This window comes from Paroedura picta, chromosome 15 (assembly GCF_049243985.1).
Source record: "Paroedura picta isolate Pp20150507F chromosome 15, Ppicta_v3.0, whole genome shotgun sequence".
NCBI classification, from domain to species: Eukaryota; Metazoa; Chordata; class Lepidosauria; order Squamata; family Gekkonidae; genus Paroedura; species Paroedura picta.
This window is the reverse complement of record NC_135383.1, coordinates 5,006,584-5,027,049: the sequence shown is the minus strand read 5'-3', so window position 1 is coordinate 5,027,049 and position 20,466 is coordinate 5,006,584. Positions and strand designations below refer to the sequence as shown.

The following is a 20,466-nucleotide window of genomic DNA, read 5'->3' as shown; positions in this document are numbered from 1 at the left end:
CCTCCATTTTGCCCCCCAATGGCAGAAGGCTATTTGAATGTCAACAAGGGCTATCGTTACTTGGTGGCATTCAGTCAGGACACCTCCATGGACCGTTCTCCTCACCTGGGCGGAGTACTTGGCCCGCAGCCGGCCAGCTTCACAGCCCTTATCGCACACCCGGACCTGTCTGGCTTGCTCCAGTTCCCGTTTTAGCCGTATCCGCGACTCGTTGGCCTCTTTCATCTTCTTCTCGTTCTCGGCCCGGAGACGCTCGATCTCCTTCCTCAAGTTGCGCTTGGCCTCGGTGGCTTCTCTCAGCTTCTCCTTCTTCGCCACCCGCAAGAACTCCAACTCCTGTGGGAGGAGGGGAGAGGGGGCTGTGAGAGAGCTCTGGGGAGGCACCAGGCCTTTGGGTTGGTGGCCCTCCAAAGGGGAGAGGAGGCCTGCCGCGGTGTGGCCACATTGAACAGAGTCTGCTGTGTGGAGGGCCTCCTCACACCCTGGCGAGAGGAAAAGAGGGCGGCCAAGCCTCCACTCCAAGGTGGTAGAACAGGGTTTCCTGAAACCTTGGGGTTTTTTTGATGGCCCTGGAAGTGTTTTCCCAGTGGGTGGGAGTTAATTAATTTTTTAAGTATTTAAAAAATGTGTCCGACATTTATCGAGTGATATGACCATATGCGGTCCCTGTAGACCTGCCCCCCTCTTCCCCAAATGGACAATGATAGGCCTGAAGGGAGAGGGAAGGGGAGGGGCCCTGGGTGGGCATGTCCACAGCTCTGCTTCCCAACCCTATTCTGCACGATCGTGCAACTTCTGGGGTTTCCTACAGCCTGAAGAATGTTTCAGGGGTATCTCAACGATAAAAAAGTTGCGAACCACATTTTCAGTCTCATCAGTAACTAGCATTTTTAGGCCTATGGCCACGTTTGTGCATCAGGCTTTAAAAGAGAATTTTTAAAAACACCCCGACCCACTCCAAAATGGTGTGCAGTTGATGCCTATAACGGATTTGTCACAGATCTGAGGCTCTCAGGGTTAAAAACCCCAACAGTTCCCCCCACCCCCGAACTTCCTGTCTTTTCCATCTCCCCTTCCCCTGTCCAGATAGTGGACTTCCTCTGTTAAGTAACATGCTGCACCGAGGTCATGGGAAACCCTCTCTTGTTTCTCCAACAATCTTGTCTCCGAGCCAGAACATTGTTCTCCTGGCTTTCATTTCGTCTCCCGGCCCTGTGACACGCTCCGCTACCCAGCAGAAAATTAAAACCCCAATGTGGCAAGAACCGAATCCTGGAAGGAGAGGGGAAACATGACAGCGGAGACCCCGAGGCGGGTGAAAATCTTTGGCGCAGTTCAGTACCATGGCAGCTCTGCCACGCTCTGTATTTTCTGACCACCCCTCAATTTAAGCAGTTCGGATAAGCAGGCTCAAGTTCACCCGTTGGCTGTCCGTAAGGTCAGGACGAGCCAGTAAGAAAGGGTGGACCACCCTTCTTTGGGCCATTCCCGTGAACACGCAAAGTTGCCTTATACCGAATCAGGCCTTTTGGCCCATCAAGACCAGTATTGTCCACCCAGGCTGGCAGCAGCTCTCCCAGGGACTCAGGAAAAGATTGTGACTGAAGATGCCAGGGACCTTCTGCAGGCCAAGCAGATGCTCTACCCCTGAGCCACAGCCCCTCTCCCACGTGTGCCCTGTTGGCCTCCTCCAAGCATCTTTTCAAGGTAAAGCCAACCAGACCTTGAGCAGTGACTTCCAGAGAAGAAGAATCGCAGTTTGTTGGTACCCCATTTTTAATTAACCGAAGGATTCTCCAAGCAGCTTACAATCTCCTTCCCTTCCTCTCCCCACAACAGACACCCTGTGAGGCAGGAGAGGCTGAGAGATCTCTGAGAGAACGGTAGCTGGCCCGAGGTCATCCAGGGGGAGTGGGGTTGTCAAACCCGGCTCTCCAGATTTGACGCTGCTGCTCTTAGCCACAACAGCACGCTGGCTTTTGAACTCTATGGTTTTTCACATTACACTTCCCTTTCCGATTCTGTATGCGGCCCGTGATCGAAAGAATACATATTTGCAGGTAATACGCGTGCCCAAGTGCACTGAGATCTCCGCAAATGAGAAGGCTTGATTGCTAAGCTCCGTCAAAACGACCCTTTCTCGGCAAAGTGGCAAACTCTGAGCAGGCACACGAGGGCGATTTCCAACCGAGGTGAGATTGAGGTGGCGACCTCTCCGCATGCGGGAGACGCTACCACTTCAGAAATAAACGCGCTAAGGAGCTTTAAGTGGTCACTAGAGTTAGAGGACGGGCAGCAGGGCCCGGGATAGCCCCATATCCTCAGATCTCTGCTTAGCTTCCGAGATCCGACCGGATTGGGGCAGCCAGGGCAGGGCAGTCGGGACTCTTGTCAGAAGCAATTAAGACAAGCTTGCCTGCTTGGAGGCGCGTGCCGCAAGCACGTCTCTAGGCTAGGGGTGGGATATCAACTGCTTTCATAAAGCTAAAAAACACCAGTCACCGCAACCACTGATTTTAACGATGTTTTGCAACTCAGATCGAGACGCACGGCTCTGAATCGCAGTGAGAAATCGCCGCTGCGCAAATGTTCCCTTCCCGCCGACCTCCCCGACGTTCAAGATATAAGACAGCCTGTCTCAACTTTTTTTTTTTACCCTGAAACATTCTTCAGGCTTGGAGAAAGGCCAGAAGTGGTACGACCGTGCAGAACAGGGCTGGGAAGCAGAGCTGTGGACACGCCCCCCAGGGGCCCCTCCCCTTCCTTGTCCCTCCAGGCCTATCATTGGCCATTTTGGGAGAGGAGGTGGGTCAACAGGACCATATAGGGTCATCACCCAATAAATGTTTAACAAATGAAAAAAAATTGATTCCTACCCAGTTGGAAAACCCTTCCACGGCCGTCAACAAACCTGGGATTTTACGAATGGGGTGAGGAAGCCTGATCTAAGACGAAACTTTGGTTTGCTTTCCCGTATTGCTGAACCCCACCCACCCCGCCATTTTTACCTGGTGTAGGCTGCGCTTGGCCTGCAAGGCTGCGTTGAGTTTCTCTTCCTGCTTCACCCTCATCTTGACCACCTCGTGAAGGAACTTCTCTTTGGCTTCTTTTGTGTCCAGGCCGCCGTCCAGGGCTTGCCGGAGGTGCTCCAGTTCCGCCTCTAGCCCCCCGCCGCCGCCACCCGGGGGCTCGGTGTGGACGGACGCTTCGAAGGCGCTGCCGACGGCCGGCGGGGCGTGCATGCTGGGGGAGCTCATGTCCTTGGCCGAGCTCGAGGAGGTGAAGGACGGGGAGGAGAGCGAGGACAGCGAGGAGGTGACTGCAAGAACAGAAAGGGTCGGGACGGTCAGAAGGGAACGCAGAGCCGTAAACGGGCCAGGCTTCTTCACACTGGAGGAAATCAGAAAGGGGACAGTATTTGGACTGACCTGCCCCGTGATATCAGGGCACCCTTCAAGGATTTTGCCCATTACACTTCCTTGGCTTGGAGTATCCACGAGAGTTGCCACCTTTCCCTGCCTTCAAATCTCTCCTGAAACCCCACCTATTCCATCTGACTGGGGGCTTCTCCCTTTATTCCCAACAACTCAGCTTCCATCCATGTCACTGCATTTGTTTCTTTCTCCCCTGCGGTTTCTTTTAGATCAGGGGTAGTCAAACTGCGGCCCTCCAGATGCCCATGGACTACAATTCCCAGGAGCCCTTGCCAGCATTCGCTGGCGAATGCTGGCAAGGGCTCCTGGGAATTGTAGTCCATGGACATCGGGAGGGCCGCAGTTTGACTACCCCTGTTTTAGATAGTAAGGTCCCTGTGGACAGGGATCTTTGCATTTCCCCCACACAACTCTGCTTGGAGGCTGCGTACGCCGGAGCCATAATATGAATAAATAATAACAACGGTAAAAGAATTTCCACCGCCCTGCCCACGTTTAAAGGAACCCACAGGCTGCCCGGGAATCTGATTCCTTGGACAGTCTCGTTTATTTATTTATTTACTGTATGCCAAGCATTTATCTTTCTGCCTTACGGAACTCGTGGAAGCTTACAAAAGAGAGAAATACTTTTCCAAAACCCACAGAATTTCAAACTGGTAGTGCACAGTGCTAAATACAAACATCTGCCAGAACACACACACACAAACACACACACACACACCCATCAGAGAGGCCCCTGTCGGAAAAGCCCAAAGGAAAATCTCTGGAGAGACTTTGCCGAATTGCAATTGGACGGCTGCCGTCAGACACGGCTTTAAATGCTTTTAATAAATTTAATGTATCGATAAAGTTTTAACTTGAGCGTCTCTGTGTTTTTATCCTTCATGTACACCGCCCTCGGCCAAATTTGGGAGGGCGGTCTATAAATCAATAAATCTTCAGTCTCTTCCTAAAGAGCGAAAATGAGGGATCCAGGTGACCCCCCTCCCTCCCTAGGGAGGCTGTGCCAGAATCGTGGGGCTGCCACTGAGAAGGACCTTCTCTCCTGGATCCACCCAGCAGAGATCTTGGATTGGTAGGATAGTGAAGATGGGATGAAATTAATTGAAAAGAAATTCCATCTAAACATCCGGAAGAAGTTCCTGACAGAGTGGTTCCTCAGTGGAACAGACTTCCTCGGGAGGTGGTGGGTTCTCCATCTTTGGATATTTTTAAGCAGAGGCTGGAGAGCCATCTGACAAAGAGGCTGATTCTGTGAAGGCTCAAGGGGATGGCAGGTGACAGTGGATGAGCGATTGCGATGTGAGTGTCCTGCATAGTGCAGAGGGTTGGACTAGATGACCCATGAGGTCCCTTCCAACTCTATGATTCTATGATTCTCCCTGTGATATCAATCCCTGGGCAAGGACCGCCCTTCTGCAACCCCCCAGAATTAACAGACATCCGACACTTACATTCCTCTCGAGTTTCTACTTCGATTTCTGCCTCCGACTCCTTATCTTCTTCCGTGGCGGGGACGGCGGAGGCGGTGGGTGTCGTGACGGCCACGGGGGCGGGTTCGGGAATGGTTGGGTTTTCAGAGGCATGCTTCCTTTTCCGTGGCTGGGTGGGGCTGTTCAGCGGCTCATGGCTCCGGGACGTGCCAGTGGCGCACGGGGGGTTGCTTATGATCTTTGGTTGAGTGGGGGGAGTGAGGGCCACGTTAGGAGCCACGGCGTTTTCGAAACTTTTGTAGGAATAGAAACTGCAATGGGGTGGGGGGTGGGGAGAGATGAAAGAAAGAAACGGAATATTCAGTGACATCCCAACCTCCGCTTTGCTGTCTTCTCGGGAGTGAATCATAATATATTGTGCAGGCAACATGATGACTCTCTCTCCTTTCCCATAGCTGTGCAAACTGTTCATTGATTCATCAGCGCAATGAATCAGCTATTGCCATAATTGAAGAATATAAAAAGTTGTCCGCTTAATTCAGAGAGTCAGGAGCATTTTTGTGCTTTGTATGTTTGGAAAATCCCGTGTTTGACGGGACCGCCAAGTCACTGTCCTCAGGGCAGTGAAGCTAACTGTGCTGAGGTCCCACGGAAATCAACGGGAGAGATGGTATGCTTGTCCTGACTGCTTATTCTTATCGATCGCAGGCTTAATCCAGATTGGGACAGTGGCCAGTTCAGAATCCCCGAAACTTCCAAGTGCGTTTTTAAAGAATACCTCTTGAGTGTTCAGTAATCTAGCAAAATGTCCGTTTGACATCTTACTATTAAAATTACAGAATGCCCCTCTCTGCAAGTGTACTCAGAGCGGTTTACAAAACAGAACATGCATAACTCAAGTTTAAAACAGACTACAATGAAAACACCCAGCCCAAATGCCCTCCTACCCACCCTGCCCCAACCATCTTCCATCTGGCCTGTTGGCCGTGAACATGTGCCCAGCCAAGGAAAAAGTCTTCTTGTACTGATTGTATCGATCTGCACTCTGCTTATCAGACACCTCTAAGGGGGGACCTTGAGCTCTCTAAGGGGGCACCACAGGATCCAACCACCTGACCCCCCACCACCAGCACCACCTCCTCCTCCTCACCTGTCTCGGATCAAGGCGGGGATGTGATTCGAGAGCTCTTTCTCGCTTGCTGAAACCGCAGGGGACCAAGGTCGGAATGCAGAGAGGCGCTGACGAGGATGTATGCAACCAATGCTCTGCAGAAGTCAACGGAGGGGGAACGAGGAAGAGAGCCAGAAAAAGAAGGAAACAAATGAAGCCCGACTGATGCAAACACGAGAGTCAGAAATCAGGCGGCAACTTCTCCAATGCCCAGGGGTGGGTGACGGGGAGAATCCATCCTGACGAACGAGCTCTTATATCCGAGTGGTCGAAAATCGGTTTGAGTAATTTGATTTATTTATTTATTATTTATTTAAGGATTTATATACTGTCCCTCTTGGACATACCGTCTCGGGGCGGTTTACACAGTGAGAACGAGAATAGGACAACTGTTTGATTAAAAAACAGCACATTCCGCGTTATTCGGTCTGGGAGGATATGCCAACGAGGGACACACATTACGGGTAGTTTGGTCCCCGCCTGCATGTATTTTCAGGGCTCCGTTTCTCTCCCAAGGCAGGGTCAGGGATTAGATAACAGAAGAACCTATAGAGCTTTGAGCCAGATTCGTCAGAAAAGATTGCAGGCTCACCTTGCTGGATGGATTGGACAAGGACCGCAACCAACTCGACTGTTTTTCTTTCTCGCCCGTGACTGGAGATTGCAAAGAAGAGTCGTCGACTTTGGGCTTCTTGGGGGCCGGCGGGTCGGAGGGGACCTGCAAAAGGACAGAAGAAGATAGCATGGAATTTATTGGCTGCATGTTCATTCTTGTCGTCGTAATTCATAAAGCGGCATCTGCGTGCGAGGCATTTGACGGAATCACAGAGTTGGAAGGGGCCATACAGGCCATCTAGTCCAACCCTCTGCTCAACGTAGGATCAGCCTCAAGCACTCATGATAAGTCTCTGCCCAGCTGCTGCTGGAAGACCACCAGTGAGGGGGAGCTCCCCACCTCCTTAGGCAGCCGATTCTACTGCTGAACTACTCTTGAGTGTGAAATTTCCCCCCCCTGAAAGCTAGCTGGTATCATTCTACACGTAGTTTAAACCCATTATTGTGGGTCCTATCTGTCGGATTCCCAAATTACCATGGCACGGACAGGCTCATCCTGACACTATCTTCTGCCGCCAACAGGAACTGCTCCCTGCCCTCCTCCAAATGACAACCTTTCAAATACTTCAACACAGCAACCCTGTCCCCTCTCAACCTCCTCTTCTCCAGGCTGGACAGTCCCAAGTCAGGCATAGATGCAACTCTGCGTTAGGCATGGGTGTGTGGAAGACTCGTTAAAGGTCCAGGGGAGGATGGGGATGGAACCTTCATGGGAGAGGGGGAATAATTTCCATCACACCACTAAGCATCTAATGTAGAACGACCGGCCGAACAGTATACCAGCCTTGTGGAGTCTGGGAGCAAATGGCAAGCAGCAGCCATTCCTTGAGGACTCCCACTCCCTGGAAAAACCACACACTGACCTTTCCTGCCCTTTCCAAGAAGCCGCAATGGTTTGTCTGCCCCGGGCAAAGGATCGACTTGCGTCTGGGGACGAAAGTGGATGTGCCTACGGATCGGACAATTTCTGCTCGGCGATCCCATTAGGATGTGTTTTGTCTCTGGGTTTTTAAAAAATTCACGGAGCTCAAATGCAACCTCGTCTGGCACGCTTTGCTCAAGGAAGACCAAAAACATCTCCCTCACGTACCTTGCTTGCTAATTTAGTAAATGCTGTGTACATTATGTATCAATTAAACTCATCTTCCACTTGAATTACCTGTTAGGAATAATCACCGCATCCCCGCTTTTTTTCTCATTCTGAAGGTTGAAGCCACCGACCCCCAGTGTGGAATACTATTATGTTTTGACACGTTCCCATCACTACCTTGGGTCGTAGGAGGCCAGTGCCGTGGCATGGAGAGGAGGCGCGGCAGCAGCGGTGTGCTAGCTGGCAGCCACTGCCCCTTCTCTCCATGCCGCGGAACTGGCTCCCTCGGGCTTGGGTGATGGCCAAGGTGGCCAAACCGATCTGAAGCACATAACCGTACCACCACTTATCTAGGTGTTTTGAAGCCAGGCCATTCAAGGCCCTCCACCCATGGCCATCCAGTTCATAGCCTTCGACCCATGGATTGGTACTCTTAGGCGAATCATAGAGTTCATTTTTGGTTGCATTTCCTAAGGGCATTTCTGAACACCCGAAGCTGCCTTATGCTGAATCAGGTCCTTGGTCCATCAAGCCAGTACTATTTACTCAGACTGGCAGCGGCCTTTCCCATCATCTGCTACCAATCCTTTTAGCTGGATATGCCGGGGATTGAACTTGGGACCTTCCGCATGCCGAGCAGATGTTCCACCACTGGGCCGAGGCCCCTCCTGATACTTCCTGGTATTCGGCTTGTACTAACCAGGGCATCCAATTGCTATCCAGGGCTGAGCCTGCATTGCTTCCAGGGTCTGACCAGATCAGGCTAGTCCCAACTGAGGTTCTCTAATGGGCCTGGGGCCCACGGCTCCTTTCCTAGCCCTGTTGTATGAGGACCTCGCAGATGGCAGAGATCGAACTCGGGACCGTCTGCATGTAAAGCAGGTGGTCTTCCGCTAAGCTACGATGTGACTTTTCGGGAGGTGCCTCCCCAAATATCGGGCAATCCTTTTCGTCGACATTCAGAACCCTGCAGGTTCCTTCACTTTCCCAATAAATCGCGTGCAATTGTCCGGGAAGGACTCGAATGTTTCCCGGTCGGGTCTGTGAGTGGGGAGGCTTAAATTCTCTAGGAAGGTGGGAAACGAGATTACTAGAACACACATTAGGAGAGAGAATGTTTTGCAAAAGAGCTCCTTAAAAAAAAAATAACAAAAAGGCTTCCGAGCCCTCTATAATCACACCATTCACTCTCTCCGTCAAATTGGACGGCTGCTTTCCTCTAATTGTATGCAGAAAGGTAAGTTCTCCCTCTCTCTCTCTCTCTCTCTTTCTCTCTTTCAAACTGCGGTTTCTGAATTGGAAAGATTATTTTAAACGGGAACAGGGCAGACTTTGTTATTGTGTTTGCAATGGTTGTTATGCCGATGACTTCACCGAGCCGCAGCTGCGGCGCATTCCCGTGGCCCCTCGCCAGCCTCGGCTTTGCCTTTTCCACCAGCCGCTCTGCTCGGCCTATAAATCGCGCTCCAGCGCCAGCCAGGCCTGGGGAGGGGAGGGGGGCCCCTCAGAGCCGCTTCGCCCTCCGGGGATGGGAGGGGATGAATTCCTAGGGCTACCCGTGGGGGCTTGCCCAAAGGAAGGCTAATACCTGCGGGTTGAAAGTGGAAGGCAGAACCGGGAAGCTGGCCAGGACAAACACCCTCTCTGGGGTGGCTGGGGGGAGGGGGGGGTTGAATGACCCCACAGTGCTTGAGAGTATATAAACAGGGACTCCCCCCCCCTTCCTTTTTGATTAAAGCGAGGAGGTGTTCGCTCGACTTCAAGGCTCAGAGGTTCAGGTACCATGAAAGTTGCCAGTCACATGGGGGCAGACAAAGCTGTAGGTCCGCATGTGCATGTTTGGGGCAAGTTCATTCCATTTGGGACAAATTCATGTGCATGTTCGGGACAAGCACATTCTGCAGACCAGAGTCTGGACGCCTCCAGCGCCCGTAATCCTACATGGCTAGATCTGGACACGGAATGCAGGGTCACGCGGGCCACTTCGCTTTGTTTGTTTCGGTCGAACCACGACCCTAAAAGTTGCCTTTGCGAAGATCTCGTGGAATAGGTTTAGACGGGGTGGGGGGGTCCCTGCAGAGCGGCAGGATCTGAGAAGAGAGGGAGGGGTGAGTTGGGGGAAGCAGCTTTGAAGGGTCTGCTCTGGGGAAGAACTGCAGCCTCTCTTGTTCATGCTAAGACAGAAGTTATGCCTGTTCAAGCTTGCGGTCCTCAAACCCTTTCCCTGGGAGGGGACCGGGGAGAGATGGAAGGAGGGATTCAAGGAATGATGCTTCGAGCCAACTGGCACCCTGGAGAGAGATGAATTAACCTGGAAATCCCCACGCCCTTCTCCACGGCTTCCCACCGCCTCCTTTCCCCTCGTTCTTCGGCGGCGGCCACTCCACTGTGCCACTGCATAACTTGGCCCGAATACAGCACTCGCCCTCCGCCCAGCACTCTGCCAGTACCCAATATGATGGGGTTGGCCAACAGATCCCTCTCGGGAGGGAGGGGGGAGAACGAGGCTGTGTTTGGACCGGACTTAATAGCAGCCAGGGCATTTTTCTAACGTGGGGATGCCCCTAGAGGACAGGGGGGGGCACGGGAGGCAGGGCCCGGCCGACGGAGGAGAAAGCCTCCTTCTGGAACCGCGGCAGGAGCGCAAACAGTGACGGCATCTGAAAGCTATTTGGCAAGCACCGGCAGATCCCAGCCCTGTCCGTTGGGATGGCGAGTTCGGCAGGGAGGGGAACCCGGAGCAGGGAAGAGACCTGGAATGCAAGGCACAGCAGGTGCTACTGCTCAGAGCTTTCCCCTCTCTCTTCCTTTTTTCCTTCCCCCCTCCTCCTCCTCCTCCTCCCTTCCCCTTTTCCATTTTTATATCCCTCTCCCCTCCACCCTCTGCTCATCTGCAAGAAAGAACATTTTGTGCAATGCCGGAGACAGCCATTTGGGAGGGTTACAATGCGCCGGGAGGGGGGGCGCTGAAGCTCACGTGTGGAGATCATGCCAGAATAGCACAAGTCGAGGCTAAAAAGGAACAGGCGGAGGGGGAAGGGGTGGGGGTGGGGTGGGGGGAATAGCTGGGAGCAAAGTGTCAGCTCCTGAAAAGAATTTGGGATGGTGGCGGCAGTGGCGGTGAGGGGTGAGCGTGCAGGACAGGAAGCAACATGCAATACCCCCCCCCCACTCCCTGAACACGCTGCCAAAAAAGCAACCTCTTCCTTTGCTTTGTCCTCTATTGGTAAGAGAGAAATTGCAGAGAGAAAGAGTGAGAGAGAGAGAGAGAGAGAGCACAAAGCCAGTCCTGGTGGGTCAGCCCCTTCGGCATTCCAGGAGCATTCCGGAAGGTGGAGACCCTCCCACCCAGCACAGGCCTCGTGGGAAAGGAGGGCCGTGACGGGACAGCGCGGCCTACAAAGCCACGCAGCGCAGGGCTCTCTTGAGCACCGGACGGTCTTCCCAGATCCGATCCTCCACGAGGGCACGGCAGGCACGCCGGCCCTCGCCATCCAAGCGGAAGCCGAGAGCTGGCAGGCTTCCTTTCTGGTCTTCCTGTCCCCTGGCTTCCCACCCGCCCACTCTGCGGAAGGGAGAAAGAAAGGCGGAAGCAGCTACCGAGACGGGCAAGGGTGGATTTCCTCCCTAGAAGGGAGTGCCGGCCCTTCTCAGGCATTCCGCACACACTGCTAAACTGGGTGGCGTTCTAGAAATCTGGCTTCTCTGCCGCCGGTCCTGACGTGTCTCCTTGGGCCTGTCACTTTCTTAGAGGCATCTTTGCCCCCGCCCCCCCATCTATAATCAGAGCTCTGACTCGCTGCAGGTTACCAATGAATGTCCAGATCTCTGAAGCCACCTGGTTTGTTGTAACTAACCCATTTGCTCACCTTCCTACAGGTCACGGGTGCGGTTCATGTTTTGGACAGCAAACAGGGTCATACTTATTGATACTAACGCTGCCGGCAGGGTATTCGTGCGTGATATTTTAGCCCACCTTTCTCCTAAAAAGGACTCAAGTCGGGTTACAATGATTTTCAACTTAACACTGGAAGACCGAGCCGCAACTCAGATATCCCCACGGCTTTTTCTGTTTTGTTTCTGGCTCTGGGAGAATCAGGGTTGACCAGGCCTTGAACTTCATCCCTTCTACGTAGTTTGTGGAATACTTTCTAAGGGGTGGCCTTATCATAACAGACGGGTCCGGGTGCCACTATTACGTCTAATAAAGACCAGTGAAAGGTTGTCCAATGAAAAGTTTGGGGTTCATGATTCTTGACCCACCCTTTCCTTAACCTCGTGCTCTTCAAAGAGGGCTTTTAAAATGCAGCTTGTGCTTATAGTGCTCTCTGTGTGTGTGTGTGTGTGTGTGTGTGTGGATCTGTTGTTGTTTTTTTTTAAATAGAATCCAAACTCCTTCTTGGTACACCTAAGCCTTTGGGCGCGCCTGCAGTCGCTCCCTGGATCCTGGCCACTGAATTTCAAGGACGAAAACAAGCTGCAACCCCGAGGTTTCCGGCAGGAGTTCAGGGGCGAATCTGGGGGCCATGATTGTCTCAAGATCGTTCCCCCGGTGCTTTGGTCCGGGGAGAGGAAAGGTTGTCAGGTCGCGGCTGATTTACCGCAAGCCCCAAAGGATTTTCCAAGACAAGGGACGTTCGGAGGTGGCTGGCCATTACCAGCCTCTGTGCAGGGACCGTGGGACTTCCTGGGTGTCACCCAAGTACCAACCAGGGCCAATTTAGCTGCTGAGAGCTGAAGGAATCAGGCTGGCCTGAACTGTATGCTTTTATTGCCCAGATTAAATTCTGCGGGTTGCCAGCTCAACGAGACCAATTTGACACATTAGGCCAAACTGGTTAGACGGCCAAGCACTGTACTAGCAAAAACTGAGTGAAGATGGGGGGTGACAACAGATTTTTCTCTACCTTTAGGCCAAGAGGAGGAGGAGGAGCTGGGGGGGGGTCATGCCCCACTTTTCACTACCCCAAGGCGCCCCAAAGTATTTGTCCCTTCCCTTCCCCACAACAGACACCCGATGAGGTAGGTGGGACTGAGAGAGCTCTAAGAGAACTGCTTAGTAACAGCCCTAAGAGAACTGTGCCTGGTCCAAGGTCACCCAGCTGGCTGCCTGTGGAGGAGGAGTGGGGAATTAGATTAGAAGCCGCCACTCTTAACCACTTTGCCACGCCGGCTCCCACTAAGGAGTCAGAGCGGATGACTGCCCATCTACAGAGTCAGTAATTGAAATCCCAGTCATCCGACAAATGTACACGCATGAAGCACTTCAGAACAAGACCATCAGCCCGTCACAATGAACTTAGACCGGCAGGGGCTCTCCGGCATCTCAGCCAGAGGTCCGTCACGGCACGAACTACCTGGTCGTTTGAACTGGAGACGCTGGGGACAGAACCTGCTACCATCTGCACGCCAGGCAGCAGCTCTTCCCCTGAGCCACAGCTCAGCCCTAGTCTCTGGGCAAGGACAGGGAGCCAGGTGGCTTAGTAACCAGCAGTCCCTCCTGAATGGATGGTGTGGGGTTGCCAGCCATTTGTCTGCACCACAGGGACTACTGCTGACTATTTCACGGCAGCTGGAGAGAGACAGAGAGACAACTCCCTTTGATAATCTTCATTTTTAGGAGCCTGCAGTCACTGGGATATTGCTTTCAAAAACCGGATCAATGCCTCGGAGCAGAAAACCAGGCTCCAAATACGGCGAACGCCAACTGCAAATAGCAAAGTTTCCTGCGTCTTTTCGGCAAACGCTCCCGAGACCCGAATCCTCGTTCTCGACGACGGAGGAAATGTAAAACACAAACCCCGCACAAACAATGTATAAGGCCGTTAAGACTAATGCGATTATGATGCTGTAGGTGGCGGGGCTCTCTCCCCCCCCTCCCCGCCTTTCTTATCTTCTCGCAGCTACTCTGTGCACAGAGACAAGATCCGCTCTACGGATGAGCCAGGGTGGAGCTTCCTGTCTCGGCAGCTTCACGGCTGCTGCTTTCGAAACGAGGGAGAAAGAATAAAACAAAATTAAAAAAAGAAAATTCTCTGAAAGAGCAAGAAACCACAAGTCCCGACACCAGACTGATACTGGTTTGCAGAAACCTCAGAGCTAGATTTCTCGAGAGGGTTCAAAGGAACCTCGGGAGGCGCTAACTGATTTCTTACGGCGTAAACAGGTCTTGCACAAGACGGGTCCCAAGGTGTCGGACTCGGCTGGAAATTGCAATCGCAGAAAAGGAGAAGGTGCCTTGGTGGTTTGAGGGCGTGGGAACATGCTTCTCTCTGGGGACCAAGGGATCTCAAGGGCCTTTTGCATGCACGAAGAAAGACCGGTCACTGGCGAGATCCGAAAACGGCAGGCAGGGGGGCAATCATTTCATCCCCCCTTCCCAGTTTGCTGAAGGAGATGAGCCCAGGCCGCAGCCAAAAGCAACGGGTCATGGGCACTTCTTGGCGACATGCCTGCCCGAGGTCACCTTCCCCTCTGCCCGAGTCCCAGGTTCGATTCCTGGCATCTCTGCTCAAAAGGACCAGGCAGCAGGCGATGCGCAAGACTGCCCGAGACACAACCCACATGGACCGGTGGTCTGATTCGGTGCTAGGCTAGCGGTTTCCTCGCCTGGATGGGGAGAGGATGAAGAGGTTTCCAGTTATCTCTGCTGATTCATACCAGTCCTGAAGAAGGCTTCCTGAAACTCCATGTCCATAAACATGGCACCCCTCTTCGTTTTCACAAGGGTGCCGAGAAGAGTCATTACAGCCCATTAAACCGGAGACTGAAAAACAGGGTGGCGTCGAACTCTGGGCGGTGTTGTGGTCAGAAGGGGCTGTACGGAAACCAAAAGTGATATAAGCCTTTCCGCTAAAGACAATAATCTTGTAAAGTTGCTTTTTTGGGGCTATAAACCCAGTGAGGTGGTGCAGTGGCGAACAGACCGCGTCATGGATGCAAAATATATTGGAAGCCAAGGGACGATTCGCGTCTTGTTACTGGCAGAAGCCCTGGCTGATCTTTGATTGAAATAAAGGAATGAATGGATGAGCGAATGAATTCCAGCAAAAGACACCGGATCCACAGGTGGGGTCTAATGTAATAATCCGGGGGGCCTGCAGGTTTTTCTCAAGATGGAGAAACAGGAGAGGGTGGGTGGGATTGTGGATCATTATTCTCGTTGGCCCGACAAAAGTTTTGCATCGCTCGAGCGATTCTGAAAAGTTAAGTCCCTTTACACAGCTGGGACCTCCATGCACAGCTAACTGAAAGGATCTTGGCAAGACTATATTACCCTACCTGAACCACCACTCCAAGAAAATGTCCCTGCTTCCTTTTGCTTTTCAGGTGCGGAATAAAACAACATCTTCTCTTCCTTCCCTCCTTTGGACATCTTCCTAAGATGGGGCCCCCAGCCTTTTAGGGCCTGCAGGCACCTTTGGAATTCTGATGCGGCATGATTGGCAGTCACAAAATGGCTGCCTCAGGAGGCGGAACCAGTCACAAAAAGTCCGCTGCAGCTGAACTCCTGTCGCACTGTGAAGATCTTTGTGCTGCTGGTGGCAGCCGCGGCCGAAGCCATATTTTTCAAAATCTGCAGCATCGACTGTAGGTTCAATGGCCAATCCGAAGTCTCGCTGAGCAAAAGCTCCACCTGGCCCCGCCCACTTTCTAAAACCACTTGGCAAAGCCCCAGAAAAGGTGTCATTGGGTGCGCCATGTTGGAGGCCCCTCTCCTAAGAACTGGGTTTATTTGTCCAAAAAACAAAGTTCCATTCTCACGCCAATTTTTAGAAAATCCTTTTTGGGTGACGTTTGGCCAGAACCCAGCTTCACAACTGCACACTGGCAGACTCTTTGCCTCCCGCGAAATGCACGCCGCTGCGGCCTAGCTGTTTTCCGTGTCGTAAGCGGCGACTGAAAAAATAAGCGCGCTGAACTTTTGTCTTTCCTGGCCTGTCTGGAAATGGCCAACACTGAGGTACAGCACAAAGCATCTCCACATAAAAAAGGGGCTATTTATATCTGATATGTAATTTTTTTTTTAATGTGGGCTGCTGCAGAATAATATTTAGTCTGGGGCTGACGGACCGGCATAAATAACATGTCTCGGTCAAACCCAGAAGCAGCAACCTGGTGCACCAGGAGATTTACTGCGTTCTGACAGTATATATTTAAAGCCGAAAAAAGCGGCCTCCATCTAAACAGTCGGTTCTAGGAAATGCCTCGCTCCGGCCCAGGGGTGGTATGTTTTGAAACTCGGTTTCTTGGCTCAAGAGGCAGGACTCCAGCCCGTTGCAGCAAAGGCCTCTCTGTCTCTCGCTTTCCCAACGCAAGGACTGCGGGATGCCCGGTGGCGGGGGGGTATTGACTCTCCAGGTCCTGCCCTCCCGCCATCGTCTGGAAGCTGCCGCTGTGTCGCCCCACAACTGACCCACGGGGAAATCGGCAAAAGCCGCAATCTGGGAAAGCTTCAGGAAGGGGGAGGAAAGGGGAGAACCACAGCTGGCAGATACTTTCAAATAGCAGCCGTGTCTGGCGAGCATTCGAACGGCAAGATGGGAGTCCTGTGGCACCGCAGATGCCAGCAGGAATTTTGGGGAGTCAATGCTCCCTGGAGCACAGGCTCTCGAAAGCTCATGCATTGCAAATCTCATTGGTCTCAGAGGGGCAACTGGATTGGACTCTTAACAGCTTGCGGGGAAATCTCCAAAATGCCTTTTAAAGCACATCAGCAGCTCCCCTGCACTATGAATAGTACATGCCGTCCGGGTCCCATCGCACTCCCCTGCCTTGATTTCAAATGGAAGAACGAGCAACAGAGGTACAAATAAACTCTGTCTACATTTATTTCCTTGCTTTGTTTCTTCCCCGGACTCCAAGTGGCTTGCCCATTCGCCACTCCTCCATTTTATCTTCACAATAACCCTATGAGGTAGGCTAGGCTGAGAGCACACGACTGGCCTCCACACACAAAGCTCTCTGGATCGGAGGCTCAGGTTAAACTATGCAATGGAGTATATAAAAAGATGCTCTGTGCATGGAACTTGGGTGGGCTAATCACCCTATTGACAAGTTACAACATGGAACGCAACCGCTCCTGACGCGCTACACGAAGAATGATCCGGATTACAGGAGTCTGGCTCACGGAAGCTTTGCTATAGTTTATATAAATACATTACATTTATTTTTAAGGCTCCCCTCCCCTCCCCACTGTCTCTCTCAGACATTCTAATCTCATTTTCTTCGTGGAATCCTCGCTTTGAAGCTGAGGCAAAAATCCAAACTCCTCCCAAAGGGAGGAAACTTTCAGCTTAAAAGAAGAAGAGTTGGGTCTTATATGCCGCTTTTCTCTACCCGAAGGAGTCTCAAAGCGGCTTACATTCGCCTTCCCTTTCCTCTCCCCACAACAGACACCCTGCGAGGGAGGTGAGGCTGAGAGAGCCCTGATATCACTGCTCGGTCAGAACAGCTTCATTAGGGCTGTGGCAAGCCCAAGAATACCCAGCTGGCTGCATGTGGGGGAGCGGGGAATCAAACCCGGCTCGCCAGTTTAGAAGTCTACGCTCCTAACCACTACGCCAGGCTGGCTTAGTTTTTCCGGTGGAATTCCTCCCCCTCCTTTTTTTAAAACAGGGAAACCAGGCCCAAAAGAGCGGGAGAATCTGAATTCGCAACAGACAACCCGTTAAAAAGAAAAGGAACAATAACAACAGAATGACAAGATGCAATTCGACTCTGCAGCGCTTCGATTTTTAAAAAGCCCCAGGCTGCCAAAAATAATCATTTTGGCGGAGGAAAGACGTGCCGCCAAGTTGCAGCGGGCTTACGGCAAACACTGGTGGGTTTTTCCGAGGCAAGAGACGTTCAGAGGTGGTTTGGCGTTGCCTGACTCCATATCATAAACCCCGGTATGCCTTGGAGTTCTCCCACTCCAATATGAGGCCAGGACAACCCTGCCTAGCCTCTGAGATTGCACAAGGTCAGGCTGGCCTGGGCGATCCGCCTGCGAGCAAAGGTTGTTTTAGCTATCCTTGACTAGGTTCTGAATTTATGTTCAGAGCAGATGCTGGCCCTATCAAATCAAGAGCTGGTCCTGTACGGCCACAAAATGGCTGCCGCCTTTTTGGAGAGAGAGGAAGAGGAAGTCTTCCTTGGAAACCTGCTCTGGGTTGAACGTTTCCTGGAATTCCGGGGGCAGAGCCTGGGGGATATGGAGTTTAGGGAGAGGAGAGATAACAGAGGGGTATTTTCTGCAAGGGAATTGATCTTCCTGCTTAGCTCTCCAACATTTCAAGGGCTGGAATCAGGGAGACATCTCTTGTCATTTGCTCCTTCCACGCCGAGGACCACACATGCTATTTCACACCACCACGGTGTCTTTGCTTGCCTGTGTGCGCCCTGCATTCATTCGATCTGTCATCACCGGTCCTACGATGACTGACACAATTGCCCCACATTGCACGGGTTTGGCAGCCTCTGCTCTGCTCGGCACCTTCGCGCTCCCCAGCTTGCCTTGCCTTGCCTTGCCTGCATGAACTTTTGCTCTCTGCGCCTCCAGTCCCCACGGAGATATTTAACTTCTAGACAGCCAGAGGGAGGGCCTGGAACAAGGAGAATAACAACTTCGGAGCACACAAACAACGCACACGCCACACACTGCAGAGCGTCTCCCCAAACAAAACAGGATGCAGGGTGTTACCGAGGGACAACTGCAGTGCCAAGCGGGTCAATTTCACGAAGGTAGCCATGTTGGCCTGAAGCAGCAGGACAAATTTGGCCTCCCCGGACCCAAAATTCGTTCTGCAGTCCCAAACCACTCTGGGAAGCTCTCGTCCCCCCCCCCCCAAAGAATCATGGCTCCTGAACACAAGGTGTGCTAAATGGCAAAAAAATAATAATAACAATTGCTATGTGCAATTATTTTGTAGGTGGTTCATTCGTGAAAATAATGCAGCTGTTTCACCTAGACAAGGTAGGGGTTTCCATATATCCATGGGATTCAGATATATTAAAAATACGAGCCTGTAAATTAATTGGGGGGGGGGCACTTCAGAAGTCCAGACTGAATATGCTTCACAAGGCATAGAATTTTGGAGGAAGGTACAGCTAAAGAGCCAGCGTGGTGTAGTGGTTAGAATTTTGGGCTAGGATCCAGAAGACCCAGGTTCAAATCCCCCATGAGCCATGAAAGCTCTCTTGAGTGATCCTGGGACACACTCTCTCAGCCTGGCCTTCCTCACAGGGTTGTTGGGAGGATAACATGGAGGAGAATGCTAGAGGCCCCAATAGGAAGCAAGACGGGATAGGAACAAAGTAAATATAATAAATCAATAAATAAAGGAAACTGATGAGGAATCAGACTGCTCCTGCCTCTAAATGGGTGAGGGGAAGGAAATTACGGGAAAACAGATTCCACTTAAATATTAAAGGCTGTTTGTAGGTGGCATCTGCTGCCTCGGAAGGTGGCGGAGTCTCCCCCATTGGAAGTTTTTAGGACGAGACTGGATGAGCACCTGTCAGGGGCGTGCATGTGTTTTTAAGTCCCCAGGAATACAGGGGGCTGGACTAGATGTCCTTTTGGGGTCTCTTGCAGCTCTGTGCGATTCTGTGAACATTCTGTTTCTACACTGCTTACCCCCGCTCGCATTCTTCTAAGGACCCCAGCTGGCTGTTGCAATGAAATAATGCTAACAACAATAATAATGCTAATAATAATAATAGATTTGTTTTCTGTCATCGCCAAACAGGCAATAGCTCGCTGCCTCCATCTGTTGAATTTTTATTTTAAGGCCAAGCGTGTTAACCCGTGAAAAAGACGGCACGCACAACAGCCCCTCGCGTGCGAGTGGGGGGGGGGGGGAGGCTGTGTTGTTTCAAGGCCCCAAAGCCGGGCAACTGGGCCACCTGTTGGGATTGTCACCCCTCTTTCTCGCAGGGCTGTTGTGCTTTTGAAGCAGAGGCCCAACTGGGAGAAATTCAGCGGAAGACCTCCCGGGGGGAAGCTTTGCCAGTCGAAGTTCTGTTGCTCATTCAACTCTCGTAGGCACCCGAAAGCGGGGGACCGGGGGGGGGAGGATCCAAATACGTAGGCTGTTTGAGAACTGGAACGGCGGTACCTTCGTCTGCTTCGGGGAAAGTTAAGTGAAGTGTTCATCGCAAACGTGTTTGCAGTGCCCTGCGATGCGTTTTGTTTGTCTGCGTAGTTAGAGGCGGGTGCGGGCTTCAGGCAGGGTTGGCCTGCCTCTCCGTTGACGGATCAACTAAGCATAAATTGAGCGGTCGATCCGTGTCAAATATTCCCCGAAGCTCAGATCGGCCTGTGTGGGTGGCAGCGTTCCTTAAAAAAAAAAGCAAATTTTGATGCATTACCATGCCATTTGGTTGGGAGGACTGCTTAACTCCCTCCTCCCTCAAGCCCTGCAAGCTGTAGTAGCAGGCAGGATCGAACCAAAGAAGTAGTACTATCTGATTATGGCCACAAGCCTCTCTGAATGAGAATACAGGCAGGTCTCAGTAGCAAAGGCCACACCCTGGGGCCAGCCATCTAAATTCATAGAACGTCAAATCCCTTAATTGTTTAGGATGCTTTAGGATGCTTAGGGCTGATCCTGCGTTGAGCAGGGGGTTGGACTAGATGGCCTGTGTGGCCCCTTCCAACGCTATGATTCTATGATTCTATGGCCTGTATGGCCCCTTCCAACTCTATGATTCTATGATTCTAATTATTTTTTTTGCAAC

At 52.0% G+C, this 20,466-nt stretch overlaps 1 protein-coding gene across 1 annotated transcript in view; it reads right to left on the bottom strand.

Moving 5' to 3' along the window:
* The window catches only part of SKI (SKI proto-oncogene), a 129,741-nt gene that overhangs the window by 7,108 nt on the left and 102,167 nt on the right, over positions 1-20,466 (bottom strand). Inside the window, exons 2-6 of the mRNA XM_077312292.1 lie at positions 6,631-6,756; positions 6,018-6,133; positions 4,889-5,178; positions 3,009-3,319; positions 106-336 (exon numbers count right to left, since the gene is read on the bottom strand). Coding sequence (XP_077168407.1) covers positions 106-336; positions 3,009-3,319; positions 4,889-5,178; positions 6,018-6,133; positions 6,631-6,756 — 1,074 coding nt within the window. The remainder of the gene's footprint in view (positions 1-105; positions 337-3,008; positions 3,320-4,888; positions 5,179-6,017; positions 6,134-6,630; positions 6,757-20,466) is intronic.